The 16,521-nt window shown below is 36.5% G+C and overlaps 1 protein-coding gene across 1 annotated transcript; it reads right to left on the bottom strand.

Annotated features, from left to right (window-relative positions):
- Positions 1–813: 813 nt before the first annotated feature.
- LOC145006353 (ARM repeat superfamily protein) lies at positions 814–4,488 on the bottom strand. The gene is made up of 17 exons (XM_078965443.1): positions 4,333–4,488; positions 4,179–4,242; positions 3,760–3,868; positions 3,604–3,666; positions 3,417–3,520; positions 3,268–3,334; positions 3,097–3,168; positions 2,828–2,989; positions 2,677–2,750; positions 2,501–2,598; positions 2,296–2,406; positions 2,105–2,199; positions 1,877–2,014; positions 1,544–1,591; positions 1,343–1,457; positions 1,155–1,255; positions 814–1,087 (listed from the first exon to the last, which is right to left on the bottom strand). The coding sequence occupies exons 1-17, from the start codon at positions 4,403–4,405 to the stop codon at positions 998–1,000; spliced, it is 1,584 nt and encodes a 527-aa protein (XP_078821569.1). The 5' UTR covers positions 4,406–4,488; the 3' UTR covers positions 814–997.
- Between the last annotated feature and the right edge of the window lie 12,033 nt (positions 4,489–16,521).

Below are 16,521 nucleotides of genomic sequence, written 5' to 3'. Positions count from 1 at the left end.
TTCATAAAGTTGAACATACTCTATACTTTTCAATCCTTATCCTCTCAAGCTTAGCAAATAATCCCTAAATTTAATTATGTTAGTGATATTTCAAATAATATTAACAGTAAAAAATTGGGTTAATTTCATAAGTAGGCAACGAACTACAAATATATACTAGTACTTTTTTTAATCACAAAACACCATTACTTTAAAAAAGGTATTTTCATTTTAAAAGACAACTATCACATATTCACATGAATGACCTATCTATCATCCTACATGACAAAAATAGCATGCTGTTTTTCTTTTTAAAACAAAAATAGCCTGACACTTTCATTGTTATGACAAAAATACCACCCTATTTTCATTCTTATGGCAAAAGTAGCATGCTATTTTTATATTTATGAAAAAAATTGCATGCTACTTTCATCTTGAATCAATGGAGTTCAACTTTCAAAAAGATGAAGCCTATGAAAATAAAAAATAAGGGAGTTCATCTCATATTTGAAGAATAAAAAATTATACTCTTTTCTCCTTCTCTGTTTTGTGATTTTGATACATGTTTTGTTGTTCTTTAGTTCTGTCACTAAATAGTGTGTATGTATAAAGCTATGTTTGTATGTTTATGGTAAAGATGTGTATTTATGAATGAGTAATTGTTTTTGTATGATTATAATATGGCTATTGTAAAAACCATATCTACATTTAAATAAGTTGTGCGTACTTGTATTTGAAAATACTCTTCTTGGAACTCTTTTCTCCTTTAAAAGCTCTTAATTGTAGTATATACATATATAGTACACTTCTCATTAGCCTTCTATAATAACTCTCTTAACTCCGTAGAACACTTGTTAATCACATATAAGTCATAACAATTAAGTACAAGAGTTGCATAAATCTTAAACAAAGCTATCTTAAAAGTTACCTCGCTTGTCAAACTATTCAATACAATTTCATACGTTACATAAAACTGTTTGTGATTTTTTTTTTTTTTAAAAAAAAAAAATCAAGAAGCCTAAAATCTGTCAGCTGTTGCCACCTCAGGTTGGGCTTCACGTTGTCTTCCCTTAGCAAGATATGGGCCCTTTCTAATAGCCTCCACCAGCTGCCATTAAAAAATATATATATATAAACTCCAAAAAAAAAAAAAGTAAAATAATAATAATAATAACCTTTTCGGCTGTCCCAGAAAGAGCCGGATCGTTCAGAAACTTTGATGACGATGAAAGAGCCTTATAGATCGCCTCAACACAATTATATCTAGCCTCCATGCCTTAAAAGTAGTAAAATTCAATGAAATTAAAATTAAAATTAAAAGAAAAAATAAGTAATAAAAAAGGACGCAATGAAAATGAATTACCTATTTTAGTTGTTTCTGTAAACGAATCCGTCAGTATCTTTATTATCTCTTGTCTGGAACATATCTCCACTAGAAACCATGGTCTAGCACCCAATCCTGATATCAATCTATAACCCTGAAAAACGCAAATTATATCCCATTAATCAAATATTCTTTTTAGATAATTAAATTCTTGATATTTAAAAATTAAATAAATCTCACCGCAATACGAAACTCAGACTCGAGTTTGAGAATCGAGAGAACAAGTCCCTGACACATGAAACCAAGTATGAATACATAAATATTATAATCTTTGAAGTAAGTTACATTTTTAGTCCCTAAATAAATCTGATTTTTGCAATTTTGGTCCCTAAAAGCTTTGTCTAGTAATTTTGTAACGTTTTTAGTCCCGTTTCGAATTTTGGGACCAAAAATGTAAAAATCGGTTAAAGTCACAGACCAAATATAAGCTCAAGGACCATAAGTGTAATCTAGTCTAATCTTATGGACTGAATTGTAAATTTAAAAAAAAAAAAAAAAAAAAAAAAAACTAACAGATGGAATAAGCTTTGGAGTGTTGGATGCTGTTTCATATATTAATCTTTTAAGGCTTTCTTCAGAATCCGCATTCAGTAATTTGTTGTTTTCAGGGCGAGTTCCTCCCACAATATTCCCAAGAGAATGCAATGCAGCCTGTTTTTTTTTTTTTTTTTTTTTTTCATAAAATTCTTTTTATTAATAAATAACACAAAGGGTAAAATCGTCATAACAAAAAAAGCTAACCAGTTGTTTTCCACGCCCATGCAGATCAAATGCAGCATTAACAACACGTCTAGCAGCAGATGTGTTTGATATCAGCAAAACTGCCCCTTGTGTTGCTAGAATCACATTTTTAAAAAAAATATAAATTAAATGAAATTTTTTTAAAAAAAAATTGATTTTAAATGCTTATATAGATTTATCAAATTACTCACATGACCCTATTTGCCCCATTGCTTCAAGACCACATTCACATTCATCTGCATCTTCACTGTTATCCAACACTGAAAGCCTTTCATCAATGGCTGAAATCACAGCTTTTATACCTACATCAAAAAATAAAAATTATAAAATTAAATATCATAATTTCACACACACACACACACACACACACACAGAGAGAAAGATTGAGAGAGATACTGGATTCATCTATAAACATGAGAACATTCTCTTTGGATAAAAGTCGTCCACTTATCATCATTGCCCTTGATCTCAACATCGATTCAGCAGTAGAATTTCTATAAATAAAAATAATATAAAGTTAACAAAAGTATAAAAAAAAAATACTTTTATAGAAATTAAAAGCTTTTTTTTACCTGATTATGGAAATAAGTAGCTGCAAAATATTGGTGCGTAGAACGTATTCCATTCCATGTTGGACCTCAGCCAACTTCATAGAATTAATGAAACAAGATTAAAATGGAATTTAAAGAGGTGATTAAAACAAGGGCAGAATGGTAAATAAACCTCATAAAGGAGTTCCAAAACACTCAAGGTTGCGAGTGTATCATTAACATTGCGAACTTCTGCCTCTAAGAGGCCAAGAAGATTTGAGTTGTAAACTAAAGATGCAACTGCATTTGAAGTAGAAAATAGCTTCACTATCAATGCCAAAACCCGAACACGCCCCTGAGAGGAAATATATAAAATATGAGAGATGGAAATTATATAAAAACTTACATTTAAAATATAACAAATAGTTAAATACTAATAATAGTAATTAGAATATTAGATACCAGTGATGAACATCTTGCTGCTAAATTTGTAATATCTGTAGCTTCATTGGGTGTAGCTGGGAATATGATTTCCTAAAAAATATCATAACCTTTAATAATAATAGTATAAGAATATGAGATATGAATTATATTATAAGTTTATAATCAGAAAATCAGAAAGATTAAACTCACAATCCCTTGTTGAGAGCATGATAGATCTCTGATTGCATCTGTTGCAGCAACAGCTGTTTGTTCATCACTAGAGCAAAAAAAAAGTAGATAAATAAGGATATTTAAACAAAGTTTAAAAAGAATTTGAAAATTTCAGAGTCTTATCTCACCCATCAACAAGACAATCAAGTAAAAGTGGATACACGCCATTTTCTTTGATTAGTGAAGTGGCTAAACCAGAAGTATCTTCAAGATTCTTCAAAAGGCTGGAGATCTGAGTATAATAATGAAAATTTTAAAACCACCATGAAAGTTTGATTATATAGTGACAAGAATATGTTATGGAAAGTAATATACCGTTTTACATGACAAGTTCCTGACTCTCTGAGAGTATGCTTGAAGGCCAACAAGAATGAAAGGCTAAATAAGAACAGAAAGTAAATCAACAATGTAATGTAAGGATTAAGATCAGTTACATGGTTCTTAAGCAAATATGAACGAAAGATGACATACCATGAAATGTGGGATGAGGGAAGCTCCATATTTTGTTTTGAATATCTTTTCTAGACAATCAATCAGTGCATCCTCCAAACCAGGCACGTCTCCTTTGGTTTGCAAAGCACTGCAATTAACATATTCACTTTTCTAAAATTTCAAATAGTTTGATTCAATTTGGCGATAAGAAAATCTCCAAGACTAGCCCTACTTTACGTGGAATTTGCTCAAGTTCAACATGTAGAACCATGGATTTTATCAATTTTGGAATGAATGAGTAAATTACTAGCAAATGAAGTGAAAAAGTAAGCGTAAAATAAGATCAATCTGTAAGATTTTCATCGGAAAACAGACTTAATCCCCAAAACGCTACTTCATTTCACGACAGAGAAGAAAATAACAGGGATAGAAGCAGAACAAGCAGATAGAGACACTACTTGATGATCACCGGAAGAGGAAAAGAAGCGAGAAACTCCTTCACAGCAGCTTCCGACCGAGTACCTAAAAGTTACAACAACAAACCAAAAATCTTTTGAGAAACATTAAGAACAGTTAATTAAGCAGGAAAACAAGAGTAATCTGTAAGCGAACCAGGATCAAACGAGAAGTCAGATGCTGCTTGGAGCAGCTTTGAAGTATCAACGAAAGAGTATTCTTCCTCCATTGCTGTGAAATCAGTTGTAGTAAGAAACTAAAAGAATCGTAAATCGATCATAAACCCCTGTGTGCCACTTTTCTTGCAAAATAATCCAAAAACCCACCGCTTCAATTTTCCTATTTGGGTCGAGATGATCAGGATCCGGATCCGAACCCGGCCTGTGGATAGGTGGCGTTTGGTTGTATAAAATGGTCCACGTGCTATGCCATTTTTATCGTCGTTATCCAAAGAGTAAATTGCACCAATGGTCCCTATAGTTTGGGGTGATTTGTGTGTTCGGTTCTTAACTTATTTTTTTAATTCGGAAAGTTCTTACTGTCTGTTTTTGTTATGCGTTTGCTCCCTACTGTTTGTTTTTGTTACACGTTTAGTCCATGTCTTACCTAAAAAGATTATTATTTAAATAATAAAAAATTATGAGATAAGTAAGGTAAGGTGAGGGGATGAGATTGAGGGTATGTTTATTTAAAGAGAAATTAAGTATCGTCCTACCATTTGTTCCTATGTTCCTCCTACCATATCAAATGTTGACATGTATTACATTTAATTAGACATTTAATGAAATTAATAATCATTTAATCCACTTGTCAACATTTGATATGATAGGAGGAAAAGTAGCAACAAATGGTAGGAGGATATTTAATTTCTCTTATTTAAATAAATTGAAAAATCAATGGCAAAATAATTTTTGTAGGTAAGATAGGGACCAAGTGCGTAACAAAAACAAACAATATGAATCTTCCGAATTAAAAAATAAGTTAAGGATCAAACATACAAATTATCCTAAACCATAAGATCCATTTGTGTAATTTACTCTTATCCAAACATATTTCAATTTATATCTTTTTAATTAGCAAGGTAACTTCACCCTATTATTTTATTTAAATCAGAGAATTTCATGTATAGCTTCAAGTTTTTTTTATTTTTAAAATAAGCTTGTGATACGTTGTGTTGGTTTGTGGGCGATTGATGGTGTATAAGCGTAAAAGAGATCCGACTTTGGCATAGGAGGAAGCATGCCCATAGATCAAGTTTATGAAATTTTATATTAAAGCTAATTGAAAAAAGTCAAGATAATTGCCTTCGAAGTTGTTATTTTGCCTTTTAAGCTTTGATTTTGCGATTCTAGATAATTGTTTTTGAGGTTATTATATTTTGAAATTATTTTCAAAGTTGCCATGAATTCGTTTCCATTTTCCATGTCTAAAGTAAATGTGATGCTTAATAGTGTAAGCAATCGAATAATTTGAAGCTATGATATTACAGGTCAATAAGAAAATAAGAAGCTTATGCTAGTGGATCAGTCTTACTACTTTCCTTTGCGTAATTCCATTTTAATGTATGAAGTTGAAAGAAACAAACTTGACACCCAAATTCAAAACTTAGTTTGATGTTTCTTCTAACATTTATGTACGTATGTGCATGTTTAGGAAACAAAAATAATGATCATTGCTTCGATTTTCAAATGGTAATGAGTTGGAATGGTTCGTGTCTACCTGACTTTTGATTGTTTCTCTAACAATTTATATATTTGCAGGAAAGTGCTTCCTATGTTTGTACAACTTTTATTTATTATTTACTAGGTGATAACTTGTGTATTACACGTATATGTAAGGTAAAAAAAAAAAAAAAAAAAAAAAAAAAAAAAAAACTTTGAAGCTTAATAGGCGTAATAATAATTACTAATGAATTTAATGGGTAGTTATGATAAATGTTCATGTTTATTTTATTTTTATTAAATAAAGATATTTGCATATCACCATAACATCACATCTTCCTTTGATTCCTAAATAGTATAAATCCAAGAACTACCAATGAATGTACTTTTGTTTATTTGGTTCTTATGGCATGAAAGTAATGTAAAACTACAATGAGTTCATGTTTCAACAATGAGCATGGTCATTAATGAGACCAGATTTAATTATTAAAAAAAATAATAAATAAATAAATAAAATCTAAGGGCCATAAATTTGCAAATCCTAGATTACAACGCATATATTCTAATTTATACGGCTAGTAATATATAATCCAAGTAAAATAAAAGGATCCCCACTACAATTATGACGATTTGAGACTATCTATACTTCATGCAAGTCATAGAACTTTTGACAAAATAAAACTTTCTAAATTCTCTTAAAAGAAGTAGCAAACTAAACATTAAGAAATGGCCACAAACACAATAAAAAAAACAATAGAGGGTTTCTTGATAAAACAAAAAAATCCTTTATATTCCATTTTGAAATCCAAATTCCTAACAACTAGGTGAAATTAGGTATGTTTTTTAAATCCAAATTCCTACATTAATAAACGAAATATTAAAAGTTTCATGTTACAATTGGGTAGATTTTTCAAAAACAATGTGTTAATAAGAAAAATGTTAACAATACAATGTTGTAGGATGCAAGTATCTTCTATTTTGAAGTCGTGTTTTGTAACATCTGGTTTTGAAGTACTTCCATTGTTGATCCTTATATTTAGATATGTTACATTTTGGTCCCTAAGTTCAAGAAAATGTGCAAAAGAAGCTCTAGTGACATTTTCGTAATTTGGCCTTGGGAGTACGCCATGCGTACGTGGTATACGCTGAGCGTACTAGGGTGCGCGATTGCGCCCTAATACGTTGGGCGTACTTGCCAGTTAAGGAAACTGTAACGCCCGTGTTTCTGGGCTTGCCATTTTTTTAGCAATGTAATAGTCTAGGTTAACCTTTGTAACTCAACTTGAAATAATAAGAATGTATTATTTGTGAATTATGTGAATTATGTGATTTATGTGTTTATTTTCTTGATTTTTATAATTTAATGAATTAAGAATGAAATAAGCGTCAAAATTAAAGTGTGAGATACGCCCGATATCTTTGCATAAAGTTGTAGTGGTCGAAACAAGGATTCCGGAGATATAAGGAATGCCAAAATCCGAGTTATAACGAAGAAGTTATGACATGTCGAAGTTTCGAGACAGAACCGGCACGACGCCGAGTGACGTAAAATATGAATTTATGTTAGAGCGATATTTAGCCTTAGCAATCTAAATGAAAGTCGTAGAGTACGTCAAACCATGAGCGTGCATAAAAAGAACGCCCAAATCTGACTTCGTATGAGGAAGTTATGATTTTTCGAAGTTTCGACTTAGCAGTATGCAGCCCGAATGCTCGATTTGAGACCGAACGGTTTTTAGCCGAAACAATCTAAATGAGAATTGAAGATCTCATTAATTTTAGTAAAACGATAAAAAGATAGGCGAAAACGGACATCGGATGAAGAAGTTATGATTTTATAACGGAGTTTTCCTGTCCCGGCCTACTAAAAATAAATAATAAAAAATAAAGTCAAAATTAGCCGATGGAGTCTAAACGAAAGTTGTAGATCGTAGTCTCACCTACGCGTGGATATAAAGAGCGTCGAAAACGGAGTTCGTATGAGGAAGATATGAATTTTTGAAGTTTATTTAATAAATTCGGTATTTAATTTAAATAAAAATTCGCTGATATTATCCATGGGGGGGGGGGAGTCACCGGCCTTATCCCCGTTACGCCCCGCGTACATAAATTACGCCCCGCGTAATTCGCAGATCCAGCCCCTATAAAAGGCTTGCGAGGGCAGCCGAAAGTTTTGTTCATTTCTTCTCTTCTCTCTCCCGTTTTGCATCGTTTTGCGTGCCAGAAATACCCCGAAGCCCCGGTAATATTCCCGAGTCCCGAAGCGAGTCCCGAGATCCCGAAGATCCCGAGAAGTGCGGTTTCCGAGCCGAAGCTCCGCCCGCGAGAAGTTCGATTTTTGTAGAGATCTTCCAGATCTGCGGAGGATTACTACTTCTGCAAGCCGTAGTGCTGCCCGATCATCTTCTGATCAAGTGAGTGTGTAGTTACTTTCATTCCAACACAATATTATGAAGTATTTCCTATAAAATACGTGTTATGTGCATATATTTGGTTGTTATACGTGTGAGTGTATATTCACTCTCTTCTATCTTACAGATCTAAAGTATTCTCTATGAAATACGTGCTATGTGTGTATGCCTCATCTGTTATGTGAAAAATGTTTTGATTGAGCATGCTATACAGGTTTTGAAAATATGTATAAAATGTATGATTTTATCTACTAATATGTTGGGTAGAACATGGGTAGATAGTTGGTGTGTAATAAACAGATGAGAGGCCTCGTTGTTGTTTGATCCAGTCATCTAGCGGAATTTAGATGACGACCACGGACTTTTCTAGATAGTCATGTGGAACGCTAGCAGGCTCATAACCTGTAGGTGTTAATGAACTTGGGTGTTCATTCGCTGTATTCCATCCCCCTCATGGTTGCCTTATTTGACCTATATTGCTGAGGAAACCCCGCAGCATGTGTTGTCACCCCGATGAAAATATTCTTAGATTAGGTCCCTTGTGTTAGTTATTTTAGGGACGTAAAGTGAGAATAACGGGAATGGGTAACTGGGTTATTGTTGGTTGATAATAACTAATTTTCATTATTTATTGCGGGTTGAAAACCCTATATGCTCACCAGGCTCCCAAGCCTGACCCACTCAGTTTTATTTGTATTACAGGAAGTGGCGGAAGGGCATGACATGGACAAAACCATCAAGTTGTTTTGTTTACAAGTCTGCATATGTTTATATTTGTTATATGACTTGTAATGTATTCGTTTATGCTTATTGGTCTGTATCGGAACATGACACCCCGAGTTTTGATTATAATGAAAATACATTTCTTTATGAAATGCTTTGGTAAACATTGTTTTATCATGTTTTGTTTTTGGGAACAAATTCCGCAACTCTTTCAAATCAAAAGGATTTACTCTGAAAATATTTAAAAGCATAAATGAAAATCGGTCTTTTCTGGCCGAGGATTTTGGGGATGTCACAGTTGGTATCAGAGCATTAGTTTAAGCGAACTAGGAATTTGTAGGATTTCTAGACTTAAACTTAGAATGCTAAGTGGAATTCTGAGATGTGTCTGCTATGTTATAAGACACAAGCACTAGTTTATTTTAGGAAAGTTGCCTAAAATGCTTTATGTGCTAAATGTTATATGTTGCCATATATGATATTATTTGTTCGGGTCTATGGTCTGTTGCCGACCGGATCTAGAAATTTTATGTGTGTAGGATTCTAAGCGTACGTCTACGATATTAGAACTAGCATGTAAACGTTTCAGAGTGATAAGGATGATTTGAATATCTATCGTGAATAAGGATCTAATTTCACCTTATTCGGTGTGTAGATCAAAATGGTGAGAACAAGAAGTGGAGTTGGAAATGTTGATGAAAATAGGAATCAACCACCAGTGATTGAACAAAGACCTGTTGTAGCAGCAGCACCTGAGCCAATAACCATGGCTGGTGTGCAATTGATGATTCAGACGATGTTGGATCGTCAGATGGAGGAAACTAGACGGTTGCTTCAACAAAATCGTGAAGAACTGTCGATTCGTGTGGAAGAGCCTGAATTAAATGAAGGGCACTCGGAAGGTGGAAACTTCAGTGGATCGGTTGGTCAAGCCAACCCACCGATAGTTAGGCAAGATAACCGCGATGGAAGGAATGATGGAATGGGATGCAAGTACAAGGACTTTTTGACTTGCAAACCATCGACCTTCAATGGAAAGGAGGATCCGATTGGGGTTATGGATTGGATCTCCGAAATGGAGCTAGCCTTCATGACGTGTGGCTGCAGAGGTAAGTTGCAAACCATCTATGCCGTGCGACAATTCCGAGGTGGAGCCGTTCGTTGGTGGAACACTCTAGGGAAGACTTTGAGCCCTAATGAGCCACTGCAATTGTCATGGGCAGAGTTCTTGGTGCAGTTTAAGCGCAAGTTCTGCTCGGCTCAAAATCTGTTGGAGTTGGAGAACAAGTTCCTGACATTGACTAAGGGCAGTATGTCAGTTGATGAATACACCAATAACTTCACCGATAAGATGGAGTTTGCCTTGCGTATCGTTCCAGACGAGCTGACGAAGGTGGACCGGTATGCGAAGGGACTCCCATGGGAGTATGAAGTGCCAGTACGTCAGGCACATACTTTAGAGGCAGCTATCTGGGCTGCCAAGTCTGTTGAGAACATGATAAAGGGGAGAACCACCAACAAGGTTGAGGTTGGTGAGAAAAGGAAGTTTGAGGGAACATCTGGTTCCGACAAGAAAAGTAAATTTTCGAAATCTGATTCGAAAAGGTTTGGTGGGGGTAAAGGAGGGGAAGCAAAGTGGTGTGAAAAGTGTAAGAAAAAGCACTTCGGGAAATGTAGCGAGGATATAACTTGCTACAAGTGTGGAAAGGTTGGACATTTTGCCAATGAATGTCCGAACAACAAAAGGATGTGTTTTGGTTGTAATGAAGAGGGGCATGTTTTGAAAGACTGTCCGAAGAAGAAGGAGGCAGCTAAGCCCAACATTCCACCAAAGCCGAAGGCGATAGCATTCCAGATGACACTGGAAGCTGCTAAGGATGAAGCTGATGTCGCTTCAGGTACCTTTCTCGTTAACAATCTGCCTGCCCAAATTTTATTTGATTCTGGAGCCAACTACTCCTTTATATCGCATGAATTTGGTAGAAAACTAGACTTGCCTGTTGATAGACTAGATAATGCTTTATTAGTCGAAGTTGCTAGTGGCAAGTTTGTACCTGTTAGCCATCGTATGAAAAACATCTTAATCGACTTGAATGGGAATAAGTTCTGCGAGGAATTATTGCCTATCGAACTTAACGGTTTCGACATCGTGTTGGGGATGGATTGGCTCAGCGCCAATGATGCTGAAATTTTATGCAAGAAGAAGATTGTTAAAGTAAACCCGCCTGGGAAGGAATCATTTATGGTGTATGGGGACAAGCGCCGAGTGAATTCTGGAATCATTTCCCTAATGAAAGCCAGAAAGTGTTTGACCAAGGGATGTACATCATATTTAGCATTCGTGATTGATGCTAAGAAGGAGAAGAAGGTGATGCAGAGTATTCCTGTGGTGTGTGATTATCCGGAAGTATTTCCCGAAGATCTTCCTGGATTACCACCTGATCGACAAGTGGAATTCCGTATTGACTTGTTACCAGGAACCACGCCAATAGCAAAAGCACCTTATCGATTAGCACCAACGGAGATGAAGGAGCTGATGATGCAACTTCAAGAGTTGTTGGACAAAGGTTTCATTAGACCTAGTTCATCGCCCTGGGGAGCTCCGGTGTTATTCGTGAAGAAGAAAGATGGAAGTATGAGAATGTGCATTGATTACAGAGAGCTGAACAAGGCAACAATAAAGAATAGATATCTGTTGCCAAGGATTGATGACCTATTTGATCAATTGCAAGGTTCGAGCTATTTCTCGAAGATCGATCTTAGGTCAGGATATCATCAGCTGAAAGTAAGAGAGCAGGATATAGAGAAGACTGCATTCAGAACTAGATATGGACACTACGAGTTCTTGGTTATGTCGTTTGGACTAACCAATGCTCCGGCAGCATTCATGGATTTAATGAATAGGGTTTGTAATCCGTTCCTTGATAAATCCGTGATAGTGTTCATCGACGACATTCTGATTTACTCAAAAAGCCAGGAGGAACATGGCAGACACTTGCGAGAAGTGTTAGAAGTTTTGAAGAAGGAGAAGCTATATGCTAAGTTCTCCAAATGTGATTTTTGGATTCGTGAAGTCCAATTCTTGGGTCATGTGGTCAACCAGGAGGGGATAATGGTTGATCCAGCAAAGATTGAAGCTGTAATGAGGTGGGAACAACCGAAAAGTCCCACGGAGATTCGAAGCTTTTTAGGATTAGCCGGATATTACCGAAGGTTTATCCAAGGCTTTTCTTCGATTGCTACTCCATTGACAGCTTTGACCCACAAAGGTGCTGCTTATGCTTGGAGTGAGAAGCATAAAGAAGCATTCGAGAAGCTAAAGAAGAAACTATGCGAGGCACCGATACTTTCTCTACCCGAAGGAGTTGAAGACTTCGCTGTTTATAGCGATGCGTCTGGGGTTGGATTGGGTTGTGTTTTAACCCAAAGAGAAAAGGTGATAGCATATGCGTCTCGACAACTGAAAGAGCATGAAAAGAACTACCCGACTCATGATTTGGAGTTGGCGGCAGTAGTTTTCGCTCTGAAGATATGGAGGCATTACCTCTATGGCACTAAGTGCAAACTTTTCACTGATCATAAGAGTCTACAATATCTCTTTAATCAGAAGGAATTGAATATGAGGCAACGACGCTGGCTGGAATTACTCAAGGACTACGACTGCGAGATACTTTACCACCCCGGTAAGGCTAATATTGTTGCTGATGCTCTCAGTCGGAAAGTCAATCTTGAAAGGAAAAGGCCAAGAGCGTTGAGAATTGAAGTTGTCTCGACCATTGTGGAAGGTATAAAGAAAGCTCAAGAGGAAGCTTCTGAGAAAAATGACCGAAAGGAGGAACGTTTGGGTAAAACGTTGGTGTTTGGTACAAACGGTCATGGACTGAAGGTATTCCAAGATCGTGTTTGGGTACCTAAGTCAGGAGGAATTAGAAATCTTCTGATGGAAGAAGCTCACAAGACCATGTATTCAATTCATCCCGGTAGCACTAAAATGTATAGGGACCTGAAACCCTACTACTGGTGGCCGACGATGAAGCTTGATGTTGCAAAGTATGTGGCCGAGTGTGTGACTTGTGCGAGAGTCAAGACACAACATCAGAAACCGTACGGGAGTTTAGAACCTTTACCTGTACCTATGGTTAAGTGGGAAGACATTGCCATGGATTTTGTCACTAAATTACCCAGAACAAAGAATGGTCACGACATGATTTGGGTGGTCGTTGATCGATTCACTAAGAGTGCGCATTTCGTAGCAGCCAAGGAGAAATGGTCTATGGAAAAGCTTGCGAATTCTTACGTAAAGGAAATTGTGAGGCTTCACGGTGTTCCGTTAACAATTGTGTCGGATCGTGATAGTCGTTTCACCTCGCGATTTTGGAAAAGTCTACAAGAAGAATTGGGTACCAAGTTGTGTTTAAGTACAGCTTATCATCCGCAGACCGATGGTCAGAGCGAACGAACAATACAAACACTTGAAGATATGCTGAGAGCATGTACCTTGGAATTCCTAGGTAATTGGGATGAACATTTACCGTTGGTAGAATTTTCCTATAACAATAGTTTTCACTCGAGCATTAAGATGGCACCTTACCAAGCCTTATATGGACAAAAGTGTCGTACGCCGTCTTGTTGGCTTGAGGCTGGGGAAAAGCAGTTTATGGGACCGGAGATGGTTCATCAGACTGCTGAAAAGTTGAAAATAATTAGGGAAAGAATGTTAGCAGCTCAAGATCGTCAAAAGAGTTATGCTGACAAAAAGCGAAGACCGATGACTTTTGAAGTTGGGGATTCGGTTTTGCTTAAAGTCTCGCCGTGGAAGGGACTTATAAGATTTGGTAAAAGGGGAAAGTTGAGTCCAAGGTTTATTGGACCGTTTAAAGTTCTTCAGAGGATTGGGAACCAAGCTTACAAGCTCGAACTACCAGAAGAACTGAGTGGAATTCATCACACTTTTCATGTGTGTTATTTACGAGAGTTCACGGGGGAAGTTCCCGACATGATTCCACTTTCGGAGTTGAGAATCGATGAGAACAAAAGGTTGATTGAAGAACCAGAGGCAATTGTTGACCGAAAGACTAAGAAATTGCGACGTAAGATGGTGGAGTTAGTGCTTGTCCGATGGAAACACACGAATGGGCCAAATCTCACCTGGGAGACGGAGAGTGACATGAGGAGTCGCTATCCGCATTTGTTTGTTGATGTGTGATTCCGGGGACGGAATCATTCTAAGGTGGAGAGAATTGTAACGCCCGTGTTTCTGGGCTTGCCATTTTTTTAGCAATGTAATAGTCTAGGTTAACCTTTGTAACTCAACTTGAAATAATAAGAATGTATTATTTGTGAATTATGTGAATTATGTGATTTATGTGTTTATTTTCTTGATTTTTATAATTTAATGAATTAAGAATGAAATAAGCGTCAAAATTAAAGTGTGAGATACGCCCGATATCTTTGCATAAAGTTGTAGTGGTCGAAACAAGGATTCCGGAGATATAAGGAATGCCAAAATCCGAGTTATAACGAAGAAGTTATGACATGTCGAAGTTTCGAGACAGAACCGGCACGACGCCGAGTGACGTAAAATATGAATTTATGTTAGAGCGATATTTAGCCTTAGCAATCTAAATGAAAGTCGTAGAGTACGTCAAACCATGAGCGTGCATAAAAAGAACGCCCAAATCTGACTTCGTATGAGGAAGTTATGATTTTTCGAAGTTTCGACTTAGCAGTATGCAGCCCGAATGCTCGATTTGAGACCGAACGGTTTTTAGCCGAAACAATCTAAATGAGAATTGAAGATCTCATTAATTTTAGTAAAACGATAAAAAGATAGGCGAAAACGGACATCGCATGAAGAAGTTATGATTTTATAACGGAGTTTTCCTGTCCCGGCCTACTAAAAATAAATAATAAAAAATAAAGTCAAAATTAGCCGATGGAGTCTAAACGAAAGTTGTAGATCGTAGTCTCACCTACGCGTGGATATAAAGAGCGTCGAAAACGGAGTTCGTATGAGGAAGATATGAATTTTTGAAGTTTATTTAATAAATTCGGTATTTAATTTAAATAAAAATTCGCTGATATTATCCATGGGGGGGGGGGAGTCACCGGCCTTATCCCCGTTACGCCCCGCGTACATAAATTACGCCCCGCGTAATTCGCAGATCCAGCCCCTATAAAAGGCTTGCGAGGGCAGCCGAAAGTTTTGTTCATTTCTTCTCTTCTCTCTCCCGTTTTGCATCGTTTTGCGTGCCAGAAATACCCCGAAGCCCCGGTAATATTCCCGAGTCCCGAAGCGAGTCCCGAGATCCCGAAGATCCCGAGAAGTGCGGTTTCCGAGCCGAAGCTCCGCCCGCGAGAAGTTCGATTTTTGTAGAGATCTTCCAGATCTGCGGAGGATTACTACTTCTGCAAGCCGTAGTGCTGCCCGATCATCTTCTGATCAAGTGAGTGTGTAGTTACTTTCATTCCAACACAATATTATGAAGTATTTCCTATAAAATACGTGTTATGTGCATATATTTGGTTGTTATACGTGTGAGTGTATATTCACTCTCTTCTATCTTACAGATCTAAAGTATTCTCTATGAAATACGTGCTATGTGTGTATGCCTCATCTGTTATGTGAAAAATGTTTTGATTGAGCATGCTATACAGGTTTTGAAAATATGTATAAAATGTATGATTTTATCTACTAATATGTTGGGTAGAACATGGGTAGATAGTTGGTGTGTAATAAACAGATGAGAGGCCTCGTTGTTGTTTGATCCAGTCATCTAGCGGAATTTAGATGACGACCACGGACTTTTCTAGATAGTCATGTGGAACGCTAGCAGGCTCATAACCTGTAGGTGTTAATGAACTTGGGTGTTCATTCGCTGTATTCCATCCCCCTCATGGTTGCCTTATTTGACCTATATTGCTGAGGAAACCCCGCAGCATGTGTTGTCACCCCGATGAAAATATTCTTAGATTAGGTCCCTTGTGTTAGTTATTTTAGGGACGTAAAGTGAGAATAACGGGAATGGGTAACTGGGTTATTGTTGGTTGATAATAACTAATTTTCATTATTTATTGCGGGTTGAAAACCCTATATGCTCACCAGGCTCCCAAGCCTGACCCACTCAGTTTTATTTGTATTACAGGAAGTGGCGGAAAGGCATGACATGGACAAAACCATCAAGTTGTTTTGTTTACAAGTCTGCATATGTTTATATTTGTTATATGACTTGTAATGTATTCGTTTATGCTTATTGGTCTGTATCGGAACATGACACCCCGAGTTTTGATTATAATGAAAATACATTTCTTTATGAAATGCTTTGGTAAACATTGTTTTATCATGTTTTGTTTTTGGGAACAAATTCCGCAACTCTTTCAAATCAAAAGGATTTACTCTGAAAATATTTAAAAGCATAAATGAAAATCGGTCTTTTCTGGCCGAGGATTTTGGGGATGTCACAGAAACCCTAAATTTTAGGGTGTGTATCGTATTTAAGCACTCTTATGGTCTCATTCCATCCACCTTATCTGCCTACATCCCTCTCATA

The sequence above is a fragment of the Lactuca saligna genome, chromosome 7 (assembly GCF_052625555.1).
Source record: "Lactuca saligna cultivar CGN05327 chromosome 7, ASM5262555v1, whole genome shotgun sequence".
NCBI lineage: Eukaryota > Viridiplantae > Streptophyta > Magnoliopsida > Asterales > Asteraceae > Lactuca > Lactuca saligna.
This window is presented reverse-complemented; position numbering and strand designations above follow the sequence as displayed.